The sequence below is a fragment of the Ascaphus truei genome, chromosome 5, assembly GCF_040206685.1.
Source record: "Ascaphus truei isolate aAscTru1 chromosome 5, aAscTru1.hap1, whole genome shotgun sequence".
In the NCBI taxonomy this organism is placed as follows: Eukaryota; Metazoa; Chordata; class Amphibia; order Anura; family Ascaphidae; genus Ascaphus; species Ascaphus truei.
The window spans coordinates 39,102,270-39,116,514 of record NC_134487.1 but is presented as its reverse complement, the minus strand read 5'-3'; the positions used below and the strand labels follow the sequence as shown (position 1 = coordinate 39,116,514).

Below are 14,245 nucleotides of genomic sequence, written 5' to 3'. Positions count from 1 at the left end.
GCCAGGTCACCCTTTGCACCCTGCGACCTCCCAGGTAGCCTCCGTGGCCAGGACCGATGTCGGGTACTGCTGGAGGCCAGCGGCAGACCCGACGGCCATTCCGGAGGGTGGGGGCCGAGGAGGGAGCAGCGCCTCTTCTCCGCGAGCGGGCCGGTTTCCGGGGACGCGATCTGGCCATCGCTAAGGCCGCGGTCGCGTCTCTAAGGTCCCGGCGGCCGGCGATGAGGGCGCCGCCATTACCCAGCCACTCGCGCATGCGCAGTGATCGCGCATGCGCATGGGAGCCCCGCGAGTCAGGTAGGCATCGCGCTAGTGTAGGAACAGGCCAGGAGAGTCGCGCGAGAGTAGGGATAGAGAGGGAGATGTTGTGGCGGTCATTAGGGGTTAGTGCAGGCGCAGGGAAGGTGCGCACGCGGCCCCAATGTAAGTACAGCCTCCACGGGACTACAATTCCCATGAGGCTTAGGGCCAAGCACACCAGGTGCTACAATGTGGCCAATGAGGGCCAAGAGTCTGAGAGGCAAGTGGATACATTTTCGCGGGCTTGCAGCTGCGTGGGCAGTGAGAGACCGGAGCAGCCCAGGGAAGGAGGTAGGGTACAGGAGTCAGGAGTCAGGGACTCCCTGTACTAGGCCAGCACCCCCAGGGCCCGAGATAGCTCAGCTCCCCAGTGACGTGAGTGTTGCCAGGGACAGCCCTCAGGTTAGGGACCCTGCCACTTACATTAGTGGGAGCTGGGAAGAAAGGGTAAAGGAAGTCGGAGTCAGGGAGCTGCGAGGGAAGGAAGGGTGCGGGGAGCGAGTGCAGCTCCTGCCCCATATAGGTACCCACACCCCAGGTAGGCCCCAACTCCCCACTAGCTTAGTGGGTAAGTGCTTAGGGAGGCCCAAGATAGGGACGCTGCCCTTAGTGTAGAGTGCTGCCTTGTCAGAGTCACGGCTGTTAGTGCTGTGAGGCCTGACAGGCAGGCACCTTGTTGCGCAGCACGTTGGCTGCCAGCATCCAGTGAGCTACAGCTTGCTGCTGTAGGCACTGGGACTCGTTAAGTGTTATTAAGCATAGTCAGGCTGGGAAGAGTTAGGGGAGTGGGGCAGGTTATTAACCCCTGTTAGGCCCCTAGGAGTTTTCCCCAAAGCCACTTTAGGTTGCTGTACCACAGGGACAGGCCCTAGGTTAGGGTTCCTGTCACGTTAGTGCCAAGTGTTAGTTAGGGACTCAGCGGATGCTGCGGTTTCTGTGAAGCGGTTCGGACCCACGTTAGGGTCCCCAGAGACTTTCATCAGAATAGGATCGCCACTGGCGGTCCGCGTGCCAGGAGTTCGGTTGGAGGATCAGACGGATTCATCACACGTCTGACCCTTTGTGAAGCCAGTTGCTGATCCGAGTACCGGAGTGCTCGGCAGGTACCATACAGTCATAAGTGCACCAACGGGCCCTTAGTGTAACTGTGACTGCGCAGTCACCCACGTTCTCTCCAAGAGTGCTGGACATTGGGTGGGGTTCTTTGGACACTGGGTGTGATCACCTGGTGTTGGGGAAGCGTCCTGCGCAACGCAGTAGGTGTCTCCTCTAGAGAGGGACACAGGTTATATTATGGTATTGCCGTGATATGTTGTTTGCATGTTAGTAAAGTCTTTAGTTATTATACCTCACCGTGTATGTTATTATTGATTGTCCTGCGAGGAACCACTCCCCCTCTGGTGGGAGCCATCGCAGGTGGAGGCTCTGTATCGAGTAAGTGGTTGTCCCTAGTATTGTATTGCCCCAGGTTCCCCGTGGCGGAAGCTCAGCCCTCCTGTGAGCCAACAGGTAACGCACCACACCTATGGTAACATTGTATGTTCCCTTGCACCCCATACTATATCTGCGATTGGGGGGGGGAATACCCGTTACATTTGGAGGCGCTGCTGAGATAGACCTGGGGTGCCCTGTTTTCATTTTTTCCAAATTGTCCAATTTATATTTTTCACCATGTTTGGGCCCGCAAGCCATGAGGCCCAAGAACGAACCAAGAGGACAGAAGTATCCCCGCGACATGTGCTAGTAGTAGGGGATGTTCCCAGTAGTGCCGTGAAGTTGAGGGAAATTTGTGAGGCCTTAGGGAGACTCCTGGGCATAGACCAAGGGTGGAAGAGGATAGAGCACCGGTACGACCCCACTGACCAGTGTTGTAGACTATGGCTAGTAACGGATCATGAAATATGCCGGGAAAATGTCCCTCTGACCTTGCATTTCCCAGAGGCCCCACCAGAAGGCTACCCTCTTGCATACTCAGAGAGCCTTAGTGAGATTACCAGAACTGTGATCAAAATGGAGGCTCCCTCATCAAGGGAGTCACACCTAAAATGGCATCTCCCGCCCAAGCAGGAGAGCACATGTGCTGCTGACTGCAAGCCTGCACTAAGTTGTGTCGCAGAAATCCGTCCGGGATTGGCGGGAAAACCAGAGCTCCGCCCCCGCAAAGTGAGTGACTCAGTGCAGAGCCAGAGCCAATAAGTGATAGAGCGGGCCCCTCTGTTACATTCCACCAGGGGGAGCAAGCAAAGTGAACAGCCATCAGCAACTGCTGTTCCCATTAAAAACAGTACAGAATAAGATGCGCATGCGCGGCTGGCTGGTGATGGACGCTTAGTCGCTCAGCTCCACCAACCGCCGGCATATTAACGAAGATATTAGAGACTAAAACCGACCGCAGAATAATAAAATCGGACAGTACAGACACATAAATACACCCCGGTGAGGCACATCAACCCAAATCCCAGATGGCTACGACGAGGCAGAAAGTCCGACGCAAGTCGGATGTCAGGGCCTACTTCCCCGGACAAAGCAAGGTGGGGGCCGCGGAGATGTCAGCGGTTTCGGACTCCGACTCTGCCCAGGATGCCGAGGGGTCAAGAGCAACAGCTGCACAGTCCAAGATCATTAAAAAAGAAATCTCCAGACTCCTAGTGGACTTGAAGTCGTTTTTTAGGGGGGAAATGGAGGGGCTCCGGCATGACCTAATGCAAATTGGGGCCAGAACTAATGACTTAGAGGAACGCATGGAGGTGAGCGGGCAGAATCAGGAGGAGACAAATTCCCGGGTACGGTCCCTAGAACAGCGGGTGGCAGAACTGGAGGCCCGCCAGGAGGATGGGGAAAATAGGGACAGGAGGAACAACTTACGTATAAGGGGGATCCCGGAGGAGATCCTGGATCTGGAGGCTCTGCTGACACGCTGGATGGCCTCCATCCTGCCGGATAAGACAGAAGCTGACTTCAGGATGGACAGGTGTCATAGAGCCCTGCGTTCCAGACCACTGGCTTCAAATCCCCCCAGGGATGTGATTCTCCGCCTCCACTACTTCTCCATAAAGGAGGAGGTGGGTAAGATAGCTCGGGCAACCCCCCACATCACCTTTGAAGGGATCACCCTTACGGTATACCAAGACCTGTCCCCCCTTACGCTGGATCGGCGAAGAGCGGTAGGCCACGTCACGCGGGCTCTAAGGGACAATGAAATCAGGTACCGCTGGGCTTTCCCCTTTGCACTAGTGGCCACAAAAAATGGCAGACCCCATGTCCTCAAACACCCGTCGGAGGGAACAGCCTTCCTGAAAAAGTTGGGGGTGCAGGGAAATACGGCTGCCTCCTCGGAGGGGGTCCAGCAAGGCACTAACGCAGATTCCCAGTCAAGAAGGCAGGGTTCCTCTTCCCCGAAGGAAAGGGGCTCCAGCAGAAAAGATGGGGGCGGGAAAAGCCCTTAACACACAGAAGGGACTACAGAATGAACTGTTCTGGTTGCGCTTGTTGCGCCTCTGTTTTACCTCCCACTAAGTTTGCGCTCCCCAAGGCTGCCCAGACGCCTCCCGGGAGAAATCTACCACAGGAGGGGATGCCCAGAGTCAGGAGGCCCCAAATGGCGGCCGTCATGTTCAGCGGGCACACATTGTTCGGAAGGACCCAAGATGGCGTTCCCTTACCTGGCTGAGCGGGAAGGCAGAGAAGACGCGCGAAACCCTCCATGGCGGTGCAGCTCTTGGCGGGAAGGAATGCTCCGGCGGTGGGACCCGCCCAGGGAGCTGCCCACGGACCAGCCCTCGCCCCTCAGCAGCCCGCCTCCGAATGAGGAGGACACGCCCGGAGCTGTGACGTCAGGGCAGAGGATCTCGCGAGAGCGGCAGCACGGAAGGCATCGGTGCGCCAGAGGAGAGGCGCTGTGACGTCAGGAGGACGGCGACGACCCGGATGCGATGCGGAGCTCCTCGGCGGAGGCACGCGAGATCCGCCGCCGGGGAGCAGCCCCAACTCAGGACTGAGCAAAAGGGGACCCTGGCTAGGGTCAGGGCAAGCATACGGACAGGGGGGCGAGAAGCCTCATAGATACCAGGTCCCTAGAGGGGTAATCGGCCACCGCGAGGAAAGGAGTCTGGGGGCCAAGTGAGGCTGTCCAAAAGTACAGAGGGGGGCAGAGTGAACGCGGAAGGGGGTTAAGACTTAAGAGTCAAAGTAGCTGAGAGCTGAGGGAAAGTAGATTAGCGAACGGAGAGGGAGCTCAAGTTGAATGTTTAGAGATTGGAGGCTAGGTTTTAGTTAAGCATGACTGCCGGCGGGAGGGGGGGTGTCCACCACTCCGCCTGCAGGTATGTGCATCCACTCCAGGAGATGGGGTAAGACCCACCTTCCTGGCAAAGACCCGGCTGCCCGTGGCTGGTCACTAGAGCCACGGTGGGGGACCAAGAGGGAGGGAGGTCCAGAAAAAAAAGTTCACAGCCGGGCACTGAACCCGAGGTCTGTTAGGACCAATACGGTTCCTGTTATCTGTATCTGTATGTGTGTTGTTTATCTGTATCTTTCCCTCATGTTTCCTCCTGCCCCCTCCCCAGCCCCATCAGGCGTTAGACGGATCCCAACCGGAAAGCACAAACACAACGGTTCGCAAGCCCATCAGGACTGGGGTAAGAGTAATTGCACCTTTACACTCTATCTGCTCACACAACTGGCCTCCATATGGCGGTAACTTTCGTATCACAGAACGCTAAAGGTCTCAACAGTCCGCACAAGCGGAGGATCGCCTTTGCGGAGCTCAAGAGGCGAGGGGCTAAGGTGGTCTTTCTTCAAGAGACACACTTCAGCTCCAGACATAGCCCTAAATTTATGGACTCACACTTCAGACAGTTTTTCTTGGCTTCAGGGGAGGAAAAAAAAAGAGGGGTAGCTATTTTATTTCACAATCACAATCAATTCCAGGTAGAAAAGATCAAAAGGGACCCCGGGGGTAGATATATCGTGTTGGTCGGGCTACTCAAACAGACCAGAATCACTTTGGCATGCATATATGCGCCAAGTGAGGGTCAGACGGAGTTCTTTAACGCTTTTTTCCAAAAGCTGCAACAGTGGGCCGAGGGCCATATTGTACTAGGAGGGGACTTTAACACAGTACTCAACCCTAAGGTCGACCGTACGACATCCAAACAATCCATAAGGAAAGTAAGTAATACCGCACTCCTGAATGGACTCCGACAAACTGGCTTAGTTGATATTTGGAGAGAGCAACATCAGAGTGAACGTAGCTACACCTTCTATTCCCATCCCCATGACAGCTACAGTAGGATTGACCACTTCTTTGTGTCGGGCAGAATGGTTCCACAAATATCCGACACAGGTATACATGATATAACTTGGTCGGACCATGCATCAATTGAGCTCAGATGCACTCAAATTGGGTTTGTCAGACCAGGAGCAAATTGGAAGCTAAACGAGTCAATCATTAAAATTCCGGAATTACAAAAAAAAGTCAAAACTGAGATCTCAGCCTATTTTAGGACAAACAGTGGTAGTGTGGCTTCCCAAGCTATATTATGGGAGGCTCATAAAGCCACAATACGGGGGGTTTTAATTAGCATCGCTGCAAATAGAAAAAAGAAAAAAGAGGCCAAATTAACGCAGCTCTACAAAAGGTTACATGAGCTCTCTACACTACATAACCGGTCAGGTAGAGAGGACACCCTTAAGGAGCTGAAGGATGTCAGGATTGAACTGAACCTCCTCCTCACCTCCAGGGCCGAGAAGGACATGAGTTGGACACAGAGGAAATTTTATGAGAAAGCTAACAAACCGGACACTATGCTGGCTACCAGACTCCGAAACCGGAAACCAAATTTTAATATTCAATCTATCAAAACAAGCGGGGGCCAGTGTTCCTCAAACCCTAAAGTGATAGTGGGAGAGTTTGCGAAATTCTACACACAACTGTACAATGGGGAGAAGGTAGTTCACAATGCCAGAACAAGTAGTAAGCTACGGAAATTCCTGGCAGACGCGGCCCTACCACAATTAACCAGGGCAGAGAGTGAGGCACTACAGAGCGACTTTACGAGGGAGGAATTAGAGGCGGTAGTAAAAAACTTAAAAGCGTCAAAAGCCCCGGGCCCGGACGGGTTCTCCAACCTGTACTACAAAAAATTTATCGGAGTTTTGGCCCCGCATATGCTCCAGTTATTCAATGGAGTGCTAGCAGGAGAGCCCTTTCCGGGACAGATGCTCCAGGCGTCAATCTCAGTAATCCATAAAGAGGACAAAGATCCCAATAGTTGCCAGAGTTATAGGCCGATATCATTAATAAATACAGATGTTAAAATCTACTCTAAATTGCTGGCCAACAGATTAAATGTCATCCTGCCGAGGCTTATTCACCCGGATCAAGTTGGCTTCATCAGAAATAGACAAGCGGCCGATAACACCAGAAGGATCATTGATATCATAGAATTTATAGGAGCCAAGGGGATCCGAAGTGTGGCCCTAAGCCTAGATGCGGAAAAAGCTTTCGACAGGATTGACTGGCCATATCTGGAGTCCACGCTTGGAGCATTTGGGTTCGGAGACATATTCCAACAGGCAGTCAAGGCTCTGTACAGGGCCCCAACAGCTAGGGTGGTCCACCAAGGACACCCGTCTGATCTTTTCCCGATTAAAAGCGGCACGAGACAGGGGTGTCCGCTTTCGCCCCTGCTCTTCGCCCTATGCATCGAGCCGCTAGCAGCGCAAATTCGGAACAACGCCGATATCTCTGGGATACAAATCCACTCCCAGGAGCATAAAGTGGCTTTGTATGCAGATGACATCATCCTAACCCTGTCTAAACCGCTCGTCTCACTACCTAACCTGTTTGAGCTTCTAGAGCGGTTCGCCCAGATCTCAGGCTTCAAAATAAATCAGTCCAAATCAGAGGCCCTAAGCCTCAACATGCCGAGAGAGATGGAGAAGCTAGTAGAACTCAATTTTGGGTTCAGATGGTGCCCTTCCTCCATGAAATACCTAGGAGTGCAGATCACAAAACAGACAAGCTCCTTATATTCGGCTAACTATCCCAAACTGCTGAGGACTCTAAAGAAAGAGCTGCAGGACTGGAAGGCATATGGTGTTTCCTGGCTAGGGAGGATCTATAGCGTCAAGATGAACGTCCTTCCCCGCATTCTATACTTGTTTCAAACTCTCCCAATTCCCGTGGTAAGAGCGGATATTACAGGGCTCCAAAAATCTATATCTCAATTTATTTGGAACGGTAGAAAACCACGGATTAGAGTAAAGACGATGCAGAAGGGTAAGGAAGCTGGTGGCCTAGCGGTGCCGAGTGTTATTTCCTACTACAAAGCGGCACAATTGTGCCAAATTACACAATGGCACGGGGACCCTGAGTTGCGGCGGTGGGTGGCACTGGAGAGGGAGGTGTGCACCCCGCTGGAACTCACGGACCTGATCTGGTACCCGAGGAAACGGGTGAAGGAGGTTCTCATTCCATTGACCTCTGTGCTCAACTCACTCTCGGTCTGGGAGGCCGCCAAAGTTAACAGCTCATTAACCTCCAAACATACTCTGATGGCACCTTTACATGGCAATCCAGACTTTGCTCCGGGGCTGACAGACAGGGGCTTCCGGCGCTGGGGTAGAGCGGGGGTTAGACGGCTGAAGGACCTGGAGGTTAAAGGTAAGATCAAATCATTCGCAGAATTACAGTCAGAAACAGACATTCCTAACACGGATTTTATGAAATACCTCCAGGTAAGGGCATACTACAACGCACACCCGGTGAGACCACCGCTAACGAATTTTGAGAAGCTCTGTGCGAGAGGGACAAGCACACGGGGACTGATCTCTGCCCTATACAGAGAGGTGGTGAATACGGACGGAGACAGGACAGTTAAACCCCGGTTCATGACGCAATGGGAAGAGGATCTCCAGGGTATTTTAGAGGACGAGGACTGGGCCGAGGTATTCAAAGCCGCGGCCACTAGCTCCATCTGTACAACATTGAAGGAGAACTCGTATAAGGTATTACTTCGGTGGTACCTCACACCAGTTAGACTGGCCAAATTCAAACAGGGATCGTCCCCGCTCTGCCCCAGGCGGTGCGGGGAACTAGGAGATCTGGTACACATGCTGTGGTCTTGCCCGAAAATAGTGCCGATCTAGACCCAGATCCGAGATTGGCTACAGAGGATCTTTTTAGGGCTCAAAATCCGGCTGGACCCGTGGCTGTTTCTATTAGGTAAACCTACAAACGAGGTTTCTCGGTCGGGCAACAAGCTGATCGCACACTTTGCTACCGCTATGCGGTGCGAGACCGCAGCACTGTGGAATCAGAACGCGATTCCCTCTATAGACAAAATTAGGAACAGAATTTGGTTCATTTGCCGAATGGAGAAGTTAACGAGCTTAGTTAACGACTCGGCCGATAAATTCGAAAAAGTTTGGTCATTGTGGTTGGCACAGACCGATATTCAGGGAATGAGTGAGGCCACCATATGGCTTTGATAGACGGAAATGGGTTCTCCTTGGATGATGGACAGGGAGCTACACAGGACGGAAGGACAGTAGGGCGCCCCCAGGGCGATGGTTCTACCCCATTCAGAACAAGGTTGAGTGGAGAAAGCAGTTAGAGCGCAGAGATCCAAACGAGGAGTTCTAGAGCGAGCTGACAATAGAACCGGCGCAGGTCGTCGGCTCGACAAGTAGTCTGGGTTTCGTCTACGCCGTCCCCTCCCCTCCCCCCCCTTCCCCTCCCCTCCCACCCTACTTTCCCATAATTTGTGGTTTGTCTGTCAAGGTCTTGTCCTGTGGGTCTCCCCAACGTACGTCCGTCATATGTAGTTTGTCCTCGCAAGGGACGTGTATACTTGGAATAATTACCATCGTCATGTAACCTATTGATTGTATGCACTAAAAACCAATAAAAATAAAGTTGAAAAAAAAAAAAAACAGTACAGAATGCAGAGAAATACACCCTCATTTATATGGAGCATGGCGGTCTAAAGGAGGGAAAATATCCTTTCTGGTGTGCCCGTGCCTACAAAAGGACTTGAATCTATCTGGTGGTATGGACTTTAACCATTTTAGGCTACCAATAGAATATCGGATGGCCATGGTGGAGGACGAGGGGTGTATACGATGTGTTTGTAATCAGTGTGATTTCCCAGAAAGCAAACAGACCTGGGGCCCCAAGTGTGCCGGCTGCGGGGCACAGTTTCTAAAGCCTGTGCTGCTGCAGTCTACAGTCCCAGATCCCAAGCAGGAATCTCAGATGGCAGAACCCAGAGATGAAGATGCTGTTACTTGCTCTACCTCAACCACGGAGGTGGAGGAGCTGACAGACAAGGCTGCCCTAGTCCCCCGTTGCAACCAAGAGGGAAGGATTGAGGCCCAGCCAGCTACAGAAAAGGACGAACCATCGGTGGCGATGCACCTACCGGCGAACCACCCCAGCAGTGAGACAGAGGAATCACAGGGCAAGGTGTCTGTACCCCCATTTTCTTTCAGTGAATTCAGCCGCCAGCCACTCGTGGTGATGCGCCAGCCGGCGGACCACACCAGTGAAGTTGGGGCCAAAGAATCAACTACTTCAGTTACAGTGTATTCAGGTGCTGTGGGCCCGTGTGCCCTACAATGGCCCGTCCGGCCTACAGAGGTACCATCGGTCCCAGGCGTGGGATCAGTACCTGTTAGCGACGACAAGGGTGGGTTGACTGCCCCAGGGGTGTTGGGTGTGAGCCTCCAGGTGACCGCGGAGCACGATAGCTTCTTAAGTCTGGACACCCGGGCGAATGGCTCCACTCGACATCGCATCTGGCGGAGGTGTCCTCCCTAGAAGAAAGCTGTCCCGCCGTGCGAGTGGACCAGTATCTACCGCATACCGTTCAGTTGAAGAGAACAGTCAGCTCTGTCGTGGTGTCAGGTGAAGCACAGAAGATACCTGACAGTGTTCCAGAAGAAGAGAAAACCATCGCAAGCCAGTAGAGTGGTAAGGAACCCCCTTGCCCCCCACAGGCTCCGATGCAGGTGGCCGTGAAAAAGGCCAGAGTTATGGCTCCTGGACTGAGTATGAGCCCGTGCGCTCTAACCCAAATGATGGTCCCAGGACTGGGATCCAACGCTCCCGAGTTTCGAGTCAGTGAGTGGACTGTCCCAGAAGTGTTGTGGACAGGTCCCGATACAGCCAAGGTGGGAACTGACAGCGTCCCCGAGGACCTGTTGGCCACCGCGAATCACCACAGTGGTAAGGTATCTACTCTTTACCCCCTGCCAGGTGAAACAGAGACTTTGAGGAAAGAGACGTTGTTCATTTCTCGCTTCCCAGTGGAAGCCTTGCAAGTCCGTAGGGACAAGGACTGTGTGGCAAGGGAGCTAGTAGAAGTTGCCTCCTGTGCGCCCAAGAAGAAGCAGCCCATTTGCCCAGTAGTGGACCGCGGGAAAGGTCCTGGCCGCCTGGCCTGCTGCTTCCAGGCCATGGATGACCAGGTAAAGGCCGGTTTGAAAGACACTGTGCTATTCCTTCCACCAGGGGGAGGAAGTAGTACTAAACCAGTGACTGTTATCCCAGAGTGTGCTCTCCGAGAGATTCACCCCGGGGAGGCTCACGGACGCAAAAGTGAGGTACCCCCACCTGATCAGTCAGGGGCACCCCACAAATGGTCTCAGCAAGTAGCTGATACTCAGCTGGCCTCGGGTAATAATGGGTGTGATGTGTCAGGTTTCAGGGATGTTGCAGCCGATCTGTTAAGTGTACGGGTTATGCAATGCCATTTTTCAGTGTGTAAAATTGTGCCATGTTATGTCGTTCCCCAAGCGAGGGCGTTGGGTTTTTCACCAGGGGGAGAGTGTAGCCAGATCACCCTTTGCACCCTGCGACCTCCCAGGGAGCCTCCGTGGCCAGGACCGATGTCGGGTACTGCCGGAGGCCAGGGGCAGACCCGACGGCCATTCCGGAGGGTGGGGGCCGAGGAGGGAGCAGCGCCTCTTCTCCGCGAGTGGGCCGGTTGCCGGGGACGCGATTGGGCCGTCGCTAAGGCCACGGTCGCGTCTCTAAGGTCCCGGCGGCCAGCGAAGAGGGCGTCGCCATTATCCCCCAGTGATCGCGCATGCGCAAGGGAGCCCCGGGAGTCAGGTAGGCATCGCGCTAGTGAAGGAACAGGCCAGGAGAGTCGCGCGAGAGTAGGGATAGAGAAGGAGATGTTGTGGCGGCCATTAGGGGTTAGTGCAGGTGCAGGGAAGGTGCGCACGCGGCCCCAATGTAAGTACAGCCTCCACAGGACTACAATTCCCATGAGGCTTAGGGCCAAGCACACCAGGTGCTACAGTGTGGCCAATGAGGGCCAAGAGTCTGAGAGGCAAGTGGATACATTTTCGCGGGCTTGCAGCTGCGTGGGCAGTCAGAGACCGGAGCAGCCCAGGGAAGGAGGTAGGGTACAGGAGTCAGGGACTCCCTGAACTAGGCCAGCACCCCCAGGGCCCGAGATAGCTCAGCTCCCCAGTGACGTGAGTGTTGCCAGGGACAGCCCTCAGGTTAGGGACCCTGCCACTTACATTAGTGGGAGCTGGGAAGAAAGGGTAAAGGAAGTTGGAGTCAGGGAGCTGTGAGGGAAAGAAGGGTGCGCAGAGCGAGTGCAGCTCCTGCCCCATATAGGTACCCACACCCCAGGTAGGCCCCAACTCCCCACTAGCTTAGTGAGTAAGTGCTTAGGGAGGCCCAAGATAGGGACGCTGCCCTTAGTGTAGAGTGCTGCCTTGTCAGAGTCACGGCTGTTAGTGCTGTGAGGCCTGACAGGCAGGCACCTTGTTGCGCAGCACGTTGGCTGCCAGCATCCAGTGAGCTACAGCTTGCTGCTGTAGGCACTGGGACTCGTTAAGTGTTATTAAGCATAGTCAGGCTGGGAAGAGTTAAGGGAGTGGGACAGGTTATTAACCCCTGTTAGGCCCCTAGGAGTTTTCCCCAAAGCAACTTTAGGTTGCTGTACCACAGGGACAGGCCCTAGGTTAGGGTTCCTGTCACGTTAGTGCCAAGTGTTAGTTAGGGACTCAGCAGATGCTGCGGTTCCTGTGAAGCGGTTCGGACCCACGTTAGGGTCCCCAGAGACTTTCATCAGAATAGGATCGCCACTGGTGGTCCGCGTGCCAGGAGTTCGGTTGGAGGATCAGACGGATTCATCACACGTCTGACCCTTTGTGAAGCCAGTTGCTGATCCGAGTACCGGAGTGCTCGGCAGGTACTATACAGTCATAAGTGCACCAACGGGCCCTTAGTGTAACTGTGACTGCGCAGTCACCCACGTTCTCTCCAAGAGTGCTGGACATTGGGTGGGACTCATTGGACACTGGGTGGGATCACCTGGTGTTGGGGAAGCATCCTGCGCGACGCAGTAGGTGTCTCCTCTAGAGAGGGACACAGGTTATATTATGGTATTGCCGTGATATGTTGTTTGCATGTTAGTAAAGTCTTTAGTTATTATACCTCACCGTGTATGTTATTATTGATTGTCCTGCGAGGAACCACTCCCCCTCTGGTGGGAGCCATCGCAGGTGGAGGCTCTGTATCGAGTAAGTGGTTGTCCCTAGTATTGTATTGCCCCAGGTTCCCCGTGGCGGAAGCTCAGCCCTCCTGTGAGCCAACAGGTAACGCACCACACCTATGGTAACATTGTATGTTCCCTTGCACCCCACACTATATCTGCGATTGGGGGGGAATACCCGTTACACAAGGAACCCCAGCCCTCTCTAATAGCGTGTCTGAGATCAGATGCATTGTAAGGAACCCCAACCCTCTCTAATACCGTCTGAGATTAGATGCATTGTAAGGAACCGCAACCCTATCTAATAGCGCAGTGGCGTGCAAACTTTTTTTGCGGCGCCCGCCCTGCCTTACCTCCTCCGTTGGCCGCCCCCCTCCTTACCTCGCGTGGCGTCAAATGACGCAGCATGTTACCAGGGCAACCATGATGTCACATGACCCCGCGGCGTCATTTGACGCCGCATTGCCATGGTCACGGGTCCTGAATCTCGGTACGTAAAGGTAGCAGAGGCCTCGCGCGGTCCCCCGGCATTTCATTTACATGCCTTAGGGAAGAGTGCAGGACCTCTGCAACCGCCCACCCCCCAAAAAAAATCTCGCACCCCCCAGTTTGCGCACCGCTGTAATAGCATGTCTGAGATCAGATGCATTGTAAATTCTTCTGTACTTAGTACAATTTTTAAATGACCTGAAAATTTCCGCAAACCGTTTAGGGATGACCTGGGAAGCTCTGTTGAAAAACACTGTTATAGATACATACCGTTAGTGTATTTGTTGAATCTTCAGGGTCAGATGCTTTAATCTGATAAATAGCTCCAATACTAGATCCTTCTGAGATATAAAGCATCACAACTGAAAAAATATGATAAAATAATCATAATTCTGAATGTCAGCCAGTAATGGGAACACCCATCTCTCACAATGAATAAGTGTTTTACTGGTAGTTATTTTTAATAACCTAGTATTGCAATACATTTAAGTAATAATTACAGTCAGCTGCACTTTATAAAAATGCATAAGCCTGCTGTATAAAGCTTACAGTACATCAAAATGATAACTAAAAAAGCAATGCATAAAAAATAATAGCTTATGTAAAATAATAGGGTTTTAACAATGCCAAATTATTACTTCCAATTGCACAGTGCTGTGGTTAAAACTGTGCATAGAGCATATCAAGAAAATAGTTCCCAGATTCTAATAGTGCCAAACAACATGTGTATGATTATTATACCACCTAAAGTATAGAGCACATGCTAAATTACATTTTCTTCCGTTTTTTCCCAGCAGACAAAGATAATATAAAATTGCCAGCTCAAGCCTAATGGTTTAAAATACTTTATATTGAAGCTTTAGAGAAAAATAACAAAGTTGCATTCCCACAGAAAATAACCTTTTCTAAAGAATGTACGTCTAATTGGCTACAAA

General features: G+C 52.7%; 1 protein-coding gene across 1 annotated transcript in view; it reads right to left on the bottom strand.

The window, feature by feature from the left end:
• The window catches only part of CDHR3 (cadherin related family member 3), a 74,862-nt gene that overhangs the window by 42,609 nt on the left and 18,008 nt on the right, over positions 1–14,245 (bottom strand). The window contains exon 4 of the mRNA XM_075599694.1: positions 13,581–13,672. Coding sequence (XP_075455809.1) covers positions 13,581–13,672 — 92 coding nt within the window. The remainder of the gene's footprint in view (positions 1–13,580; positions 13,673–14,245) is intronic.